Source organism: Sapajus apella, unplaced genomic scaffold, assembly GCF_009761245.1.
Source record: "Sapajus apella isolate SASKATOON/1434 unplaced genomic scaffold, GSC_monkey_1.0 scaffold12, whole genome shotgun sequence".
NCBI classification, from domain to species: domain Eukaryota; kingdom Metazoa; phylum Chordata; class Mammalia; order Primates; family Cebidae; genus Sapajus; species Sapajus apella.
In genome coordinates, this window is record NW_022436952.1 from 7,092,248 (window position 1) to 7,100,865 (window position 8,618).

At 46.5% G+C, this 8,618-nt stretch overlaps 1 protein-coding gene across 4 annotated transcripts; it reads left to right on the forward strand.

The window, feature by feature from the left end:
• The first annotated feature begins 3,329 nt into the window (after positions 1-3,329).
• ATP5MC1 (ATP synthase membrane subunit c locus 1) lies at positions 3,330-6,801 on the forward strand. 4 transcript variants are annotated; one of them, XM_032279910.1, is made up of 5 exons: positions 3,330-3,725; positions 4,224-4,271; positions 5,159-5,236; positions 6,089-6,267; positions 6,585-6,801. In XM_032279910.1, the coding sequence occupies exons 2-5, from the start codon at positions 4,233-4,235 to the stop codon at positions 6,697-6,699; spliced, it is 411 nt and encodes a 136-aa protein (XP_032135801.1). In that variant the 5' UTR covers positions 3,330-3,725; positions 4,224-4,232; the 3' UTR covers positions 6,700-6,801. The 4 variants fall into 4 exon arrangements, with proteins under 4 accessions (XP_032135801.1, XP_032135799.1, XP_032135802.1 ...); XM_032279908.1 differs by having other exon boundaries at positions 3,330-3,655; XM_032279911.1 differs by lacking the exon at positions 5,159-5,236.
• The last annotated feature ends 1,817 nt before the right edge of the window (positions 6,802-8,618 follow it).

Sequence of the window (8,618 nt, forward strand, 5' to 3'; positions counted from 1 at the left end):
CAGAGCAAGACCCCGTCTCAAAAAAAAAAAAAAGTTTCCCTAAGAGTCCAGAGTTCTGAGTTCCCAGATTAGTATAATGTTTTAGTATCTTTCTATTATAAAGTACTCATACTCATAAAAATATAAATCAATTTATTACAACCTCCAGAATTAACTATTAATTTTTAATACTTTTTCCATGTATATTTTTTCACAATGTTATGCATAGTTTTGCATTATAAAATATTTCTCAATATAAAATCTTCAAGGTCAGGAATGGTGGCTCACAACTGTAATCTCAGCACTTTGGGAGGCAAAGGCAGGTGGATCACTCGAGGTCAGTAGTTCAAGACCAGGCTGACCAACATGGTGAAACCCCATCTCTACCAAAAATGCAAAAATTAGCTGGGCATGGTGGTGTGCACCTGTAATCCACAGCTACTTGGGAGACTGAAGCAGGAAAATTGCTTGAACCTAGCAGGTGGAGGTTGCAGTGAGCCAAGACTGTGCCACTGCACTCCAGCCTGGGCAACAGAGTGAGACTCCATCTCAAAAAATAATAGCCATGGGCTGGGCACGGTGGCTCACGCCTGTAATTCCAGCACTTTGGGAGGCCAAGGCGGGTGGATCACGAGGTCAGGAGTTCAAGACCAGCCTGACCAACATGGTAAAACCCCGTCTCTACTAAAAATACAAAAATTAGCTGGGCGTGATGGCACACGCCTGTAATCCCAGCTACTTGGGAGGCAGAGGCAGGAAAATTGCCTGAACCTGGGAGGCGGAGATTGCAGTGAGCCAAGATCATGCCACTGCACTCCAGCCTGGGTGACAGAGTGAGACTTCATCTCAAAAAAAAAAGAACAATTTGGCTGGGTGCGGTGGCTGACGCCTGTAATCCCAGCACTTTGGGAGGCTGGGGCGGGCGGATCACCTGAGGTTCGGAGTTTGAGACCAGCCTGACCAATATGGTGAAACCCTGTCTCTGAAAAAAAAGAAAAAAAGAATTTTGCCTAAAGAAAATAATAATCATAATCATAATCATAGCCAGGCACCATGGCTCACGCCTGTAATCCCAACACTTTGGAAGGCCAAGGTGGGTGCATCACAAGGTCAGGAGTTCAAGATAAGCCTGACCAATATGGTGAAATCCCAACTCTACTAAAAACACAAAAATTAGCCAGGTGTGGTGGCGGGCACCTGTAGTACCAGCTACTCAGAAGGCTGAGGCAGGAGAATCACTTGAACCCGGATGGCAGAGGTTGAGCTGAGCCGACATCGCGCCACTGCACTCCAGCCTGGGCAACAAAGCAAGAAAAATAAATAAAAAAATATATATAAAATTTTAAAATATAAAATATATATATAATAAAAATAATAAATAAATTATTCTTCAAGGACACGATTTTATTTCATGTTTTATTTCTGCTTATTTCATCAAGTGAAAAGATCATAACTTGTTTCACCTTTTACTGTTGGTGGAACATTTACTTGTTTCCAATTTTGACAAACTCTGCAAATGCACAACTTTTTAAAAGAATCTTTGCATTTCTTTGTTTTTTCTTTTTTTTTTTCGGTTTTTTTTTTGAGATGGAGTCTGTTCTGTCACCCAGTGCAGTGGTACAATCTGCGTTCACTGCAACCTCCACCTCCCAGGTTCAAGCAATTCTCCTGCCTCAGCCTCCAGAGTAGCTGGGATTACAGGCATGTGCCATTATGCCCAGCTAATTTTTTGTATCTTTGGTAGAGACGGGGGTTTCGCCATGTTGGCCAGGCTGGTCTCCAACTCCTGAACTTGTGATCCACCCACCTTGGCCACTCAAAGTACTGGGATTACAGGTGTGAGCCACCGCCCCTATCCCGAATCTTTGCATTTCTGATTCTTCAAAATAAATTCCCAGAAGTGATATTACTGGGTGAAAGCGGATGGAGAGCTTAAAGGCTCTCAATTACTCAAGAATTACTGGGTCAGAGAGGATGGCCCATTCATAGCCTTTGAATAAAAATAGATATTGCCAAACTGCTTTCAAGGAAGGTTTTCTAATTCATCCTCTCACCAGCAATATAGGAGAGCGAGTGGCTCACATTCATAAAAAGAACTCTGCTCTTTTGAGCAGTACGAGGTGGTGTGCTTAAATTTCTATTTCTTTGATTAGGAAGGCTGACATTCGTTTCTGCAATTCGTATTTCTTCCTTAGTGAATTCCCTGTTCCTATCCTTTGCTCAATTTTCTATAGGGATATTTCACCTTTTCAGTGCTGTTTTTACAAAATAAACAATTTTTTCCCCCGAGGCGGAGTCTTGCTCTGTTGCCCAGGCTGGAGTGCAGTGGCACGATCTTTGCTCACTGCAACCTCCGCCTCCCGGGTTCAGGTGATTCTCCTGCCTCAGCCTCCTGAGTAGCTGGGATTACAGGCATGAGCCACCAGAGACGGCTAATTTTTGTATTTTTAGTAGAGACGGGGTTTCACCATGTTGGCCAGGCTGGTCTCGAACTCCTGACCTCGTGATCCGCCCGCCTCGGCCTCCCAAAGTGCTGGGATTACAGGCATAAGCCACCGTGCCTGTCCCAACAAATTTTTTTAAAAGCCATCTGCCCTTAGTTTAAAAATATATATAAAATTTAAAAGTTTTTTTGTTGTTTTTTTTTTTGAGACAGAGTCTCGCTCTGTTGCCAGGCGCCAGGCTAGAGTGTAGTGGCGTGATCTCGGCTCACGGGAACCTCCGCCTACCGGGTTCAAGCAATTCTCCTGCCTCAGCCTCCCAAGCAGCGGGACCAGAGGTGCGCGCCACCACGCCCAGCTAATTTTTGTATATTTCAGTAGAGACAGGGTTTCACCATGTTGGCCAGGATGGTCTCGATCTCTTGACCTCGTGATCTGCCCACCTCGGCCTCCCAAAGTGTTGGGATTACAGGCAGGAGCCACCGAGCCCTGCCAAAATTTAAAAATATTTTAAAAAATGAAAAGAAAGTCCATACGCCCCTGCTTTAAAATATATTTTTTAAAATTTTTTTAATTAAAAAAAAAAAAGTCATCTGGATGCTAGTCCATGACTGCTGGACACTGGCAGAGGCCCACAAAAGTGCGCTCACCGCCTGGGGACTTTCCACTTGGCCTTTATCGCGAAAGCGAAGTTTCCACAACCCGCCACAGTGGGAATTACTGCAAAGGCTTCGGCTCTCGCTGCCTCGAATGTCTCGCGGGAATGTCCTTGGTTGGGGACCCCCTGGTACAACTACAAATCCCAATATGCAACGCGCCCCGTGGCCCGAGCGCCCGAATGGAAGCTCAGGGCCAAAGTCATGTGTCTGGCTGCGTCACACGTCGCGTCATCTCTCCCACGCCCTTTTCTTCAGCGTCCACCTTGGTCGCCATCTTGTGCGCGAGGTTATGGAATCTCTGAGTCCCAGCAACTCTATGGTCTAGCGTTTCAGGGATTGGCCAATCGTAATCCAGATCTCGTAGGAAAGCCCCGCCTCTATCTGCATGGAGGCGGGAATTGCCACGAAGGTCCTGTGGAGAGAGAGGAAGAAGCTGCGGAAAGCCAATATGAGTGGAGGAATTGATGACGCAAACCAATGAGAATGCGGGGATATTACGGCCAATGAGAATGAAGGAAGCCCAGGACACGTGGGTGGGGGAAGCTGAGCGCTGAGACCTAGGGCTAAAGCTGGGAGGTGAGTCTGTCACCTTGAGCCGGGCGAGCGCTGTCGGCCGAGCAGGGGCTGCAGGGCAGTGGGAGTGCAGGTGACTTGGGGCCGGGAGTCAGCGATCGGCAGGGTTGTGGGCTGGGCAATGTGGAGGTGTATTTCCCCCTGTGCTGGGAGAGGCGATGGCAATGTATACATGGCCTTATCAATTAATGTCAGTCACCAACGGTAATGAACGATTAACTGCCTCGGCTGGGGCAGGTCGAGGACAGCTGTGTAAGATGGGCAGGACCTTGAGCGACACATGCCCAATGTCCACCTCCAGTCTTCCCGGGAGACCATTTCCTTTCGCAACATTTCCCTCCTGGGGCTTGGGCCTCTTTCCTTGACTTCCGATCTCCATGACTTTTCCTTGAAAACCCGCTGCTCTGTCCCTCTGACCTCTGATGCCCTCTTCAGCTGGGGCATAGTGCAAGGAAGAGTGTGGTCTAGGGAGGACGGGCGGGGGTGAAGAGGACGACCAAAGGTCGTCACTGTAAGCCAACAACCAGGCTGTCAATGGGATTATTATTACTTTTTTCCCCCTCCTCTGCAGACTGAAAAAATGCAGACCACCGGGGCATTACTCATTTCTCCGGCTCTGGTAAGCTGCCGCGCCGCCGTGCTCTGTAGTACCAGGTGTGAGGTGTGGGCGCCATCAGCAGTGCTTAATGAATGAGCCGAGAGGAGCTTGGCGTCCTGATGATATAGGCTCTTTGAGGAGGCTGTAGAATATGACGGTAACCCCTTTATCTGGGCCTGTGAACCAAGCTATCTTGGCTTTGGAATGTGGTCAGAGAGCCTGGATTTGATCTTTATCCCCAGTCTGGCTTGACCATAGAGACAGCCCACACTAAAACGGTGGTTATCAACGGTGGCTGCACGTTAGAATTATCCAGGGAGCATTTAAAAATCCTGATTCCTAGGCTGCACCTTAGACCATTTGCATCAGACTTTGGGAACTGGGGTGGAACCCAGGCATCTGTATTTTTTAGGCTTCTTCAGATGATTCTATGGTGCAGCCAAGTTTGAGAACCACCGAACTAAAAATTATTTCAAAAAAGCCATGTTACAGATGGCTGTCCTTGGATGGCTATTCCATTCAGTTTCCAGGGCTGAGTGGCCCACCCCATTTAGGGTGTGTAGGAGTGAGTGTATATAGCAGAATAAAATTTCCCCCATCTGATTACTTGGTGATCTGGGTACAAACCCTTCCTGTATCTGCTTTGGTATTAGTGTGGGTTCTTGTTCCATTCTGGGAAACCAATTAAGGCTGTGCCCAAAGAAAGTGAACTTTGGTATGGTTTTGAATGGTGAAGGCTCACTGCTGACTACATCAGGCTGTCAAGAGAGCTGTCTCTGGGGCAGGCCTATCCAATAGAAACAGGAATAAATTGACTTTGACATAGATTGAACTTACTTTGTTTATGAAATCTGTAGGATTTTTTTTCCTTGACTGATTTGGTAGGATGTGGCTTTCTGATTTTACAGATCCGCTGTTGTACCAGGGGTCTAATCAGGCCTGTGTCTGCCTCCTTCTTGAATAGCCCAGAGAATTCATCTAAACAGGTAAAGAAGGAATGGCCCTCTTAGGAATGTTCCCAAGGCCCAGTGTGGTGGCTTACACCTATAATCACAGCTCTTTGAGAGCCTGGGGCAAGAGGATAACTTGAGCCCAGGAGTTCGAGACCAGCCTAGGCAACACAGTGAGACCCCATATCTACAAAAAAATTTAAAAAATTAACCAAGCATGGTGGCATGTGCCTGTAGTCCCAGCTACTCAGGGGCTGAGATGAAAGGATTGTTTAATCCCAGAGGTCGAGACTGCAGTGAGCTATGACTGTACCACTGCACTCCAGGCTGGGTGACGGAGCAAGACCCTGACTTAAAAAAACCCATTAATTAATTAATTAATTAATTTTTTTTTAAGACGGGGTTTCACCATGTTGGTCAGGCTGGTCTTGAACTCCTGACCTCAGGTGATCCGCCCGCCTTGGCCTCCAAAGTGCTTGGATTACAGGCGTGAGCCACCACGCCTGGCCAATTTATTAATTTTTTTTAAATCAAGGAATGTCCCCAGACAGGGGTCCTTCAGGTTAAGTTGCCTTTAGGCCAAAGTGGGAGGAGAGTTGGAGAACCTGTGTGCTTTAATAGTTCTAAGTCCCCCAAGGTAAGCCTTATAGGTGAGAAACTTATAAAAGTGAAGTCTGCCTAACTCATAAAATTTTCCTAGTCCTGTCTGACAACAGACCCTAAGACTAGTTCCCAGCATACTCTGCAATCGGAGTATTCTGCATTTACCAGGCAGTTTGCCAACAGTTTCAGAGCTCAGGTGGGTGGGGTGAGGGAGGTGGAGTCAGCCACCTTTCCTTATGCCATGCTATCTTTATGCCATCTCTTCTGCCTTGCTTCTCTTTCTAGCCTTCCTACAGCAGCTCCCCACTCCAGGTGGCCCGACGGGGGTTCCAGACCAGTGTTGTCTCCCGGGACATTGACACAGCAGCCAAGTTTATTGGTGCTGGGGCAGCCACAGTTGGTGTGGCTGGTTCAGGGGCTGGCATTGGAACGGTGTTTGGCAGCTTGATCATTGGATATGCCAGGTAAGTTTGGGTGGCCTAGAGCATCTCCCACTGTAAATTCCACCCTGTTTGGGGAGGCCTCAGCTGGAGGAGCTCCCTTCAGGAGCCTTAAGGATTACTTCGTCTACATCACAGTTTCTCCAGAGAAAACATGTGTCCAGCCTGGCTCACTTAAACCTACCAGCTTGGTCCCCTCTGCTTGTCCATCCAAATCCCCAGGATATGTGCAGGGTAGGCCCTCTCAGCTGCAGCACTCCCATTCACCTCATCCTCCTGTGTCCTCCCCTACCCTCACCCCTTTCTCTCCCTGAACTGGCAATGATCTCTGTCCCTGGCAGGAACCCGTCTCTCAAGCAGCAGCTCTTCTCCTACGCCATTCTGGGCTTTGCCCTGTCTGAGGCCATGGGGCTCTTCTGTTTGATGGTCGCCTTCCTCATCCTCTTCGCCATGTGAGGCTCTGTGGGGTCACCTGCCTGTCCCTGCTGCGGCGACTCCATACCATTCCTGGTGCTGGGGTGTGCTAAGCTTTACCATTAAACACAATGTTTCTCTAAACCCATGTCTGTGCCTCTGTCCTTTGACCTTTAGGACGGCCTTTGTAGAAGGGTGAGGAGAGGGAATTTGGTCAGCCACTGGTGATGGGGACTCCTCAGGGCTGGGAAGTAGCACTCCTACGACTGTAAGAATATGGAGCATTCTCATGTTCTCCCAGTACGAGTGTGGGTTTGCCTCAGTAATGAGATTTTTGTTTTTTTCCCTTCAAATTTAGTATAGTTGACCCTCTGTATCTATGGATTCCATATTTGTGGATTCAACCAACAGTAGACAGAAAATATTCAGGAAAAAAAAGTGAATGGTTGTGTGTGTACTGGACATGTATAGCCTTTTTTTTTTTTTTCTTTTCATTATTCCCTAAACAATACAGTTTAACAATTATTTATATAGCATTTACCTGTATTAGGTATTATAAGTAATCTAGAGATGACTTAAAGTATATGGGAGGATGTGCATAGGTTATATGCAAATACTACACCATTTTATATAAGAAACTTGAGCATCTGTGGATTTTGGTATCCACTGGGGTCCTGGAGCCAGTCTGCCACAGATACCAAAGGACAACTGCATATTAATAGGTTACACTTTTGAAGGGCTTAATTTGCACCAAGGATTTTACATTGTTATCTCAACCACCCTGAGTTACAAACACAACTTTAAGCCTGTTTTGCAAATGACAGACCCAGGGTTTGGGGAAGCAAAATAACTTACCCGGTATCACAGAGCTGGTAAGTGGCAGACTGGGGATTTTTCCCCCCAGGCCAGCTTAAACCTTAACTGCAGTGTTGTCCCATCTGTTTTTTCTTTTTTCTCCCATCTAATTTCATTCTGGTCACACAACAATTCAGGTGGCGCTGAAAGGGAAACAGTTACGGAGAACTTGTACAGCAGGTTAAAGGGTTAGAGGTAGGTTTCTATTTGCCTGTGTTTAGCCCCAGTTCTGTGGGTTTCATTTTCACTATCAATTAGCTTTTCTCAGAGATAAATGTCCTTAAATAAAGCAGGTAAAGTACACAGTCCTGGTTCTTGGAGAAGTAATAATCTTAGTTTTGCTAGGGATAAGAGTATTTGGGGGCATGTACCAACTAATGAATTCCTTAGAGAGCTTTGTGCAGCATCTTCCTTGGGTTCTCAAAGTCTGTGCCCACCAGTCTTGCCTCTCTTGGCTAAAGTGGGACTGATAACCCATGTAAAACATAGTTAAGTTGACATATCAACAGTTGCTCTTCTCCAAGCCCTTGCAGGAGCAAGCCATGGACGGAGAACTCACGTGTGGATGCTGGGAATGTGGTCTGTCTCAAATTGGATGGCTTCAAAAGGAGTACTAACTTAAAAGTGGGATCCATTCTGTGAAAACCTCATACCTCAACTGCAAAATGTGAAATAGTGAAACCAAGAACATATCTGATTGGTGTTTCTTAATGAAAGGCAACTAGCAAAGAGGGTTAAAACATACAGAAAATTTGGATTCTATTTACATGCAATTTAAAGACAGCCATTTAACCATCTTCCTAGGGACCTTAGGGGAAGCAAAGAAATCTAATTCTAACATCCTTGCTCTCAAGGAGTTTGGGGCACCAACAGAGAAGAAATAAGTACACCATGCCCTACATCATTGTGTATGTGTGTGCATGAGCTCTGTGCTATAGAAGTTCCAAGAGGAAAAAGGAGGCTGGTGTGAGCTCTAAGAACGTGGGCTAACATTTGAGCGCCTGTGTGTCACACACAGTGCTAAGCACTTCCCATGATTAACTTCCAACATCCCTACAGAGTAAGTCAGTTTACAGGTAAGTAAGCAAATGAAGAGGCTCAGAGAG

Bases quoted from the DNA above. Each gene is read 5' to 3' on its own strand.
- ATP5MC1 (XM_032279910.1), top strand. From the start codon at position 4,233: ATGCAGACCACCGGGGCATTACTCATTTCTCCGGCTCTG. The intron at 4,272-5,158 runs GTAAGCTGCCGC...CTGATTTTACAG, and splicing joins TACTCATTTCTCCGGCTCTG to ATCCGCTGTTGTACCAGGGG. The intron at 6,268-6,584 runs GTAAGTTTGGGT...TGTCCCTGGCAG, and splicing joins TTGATCATTGGATATGCCAG to GAACCCGTCTCTCAAGCAGC.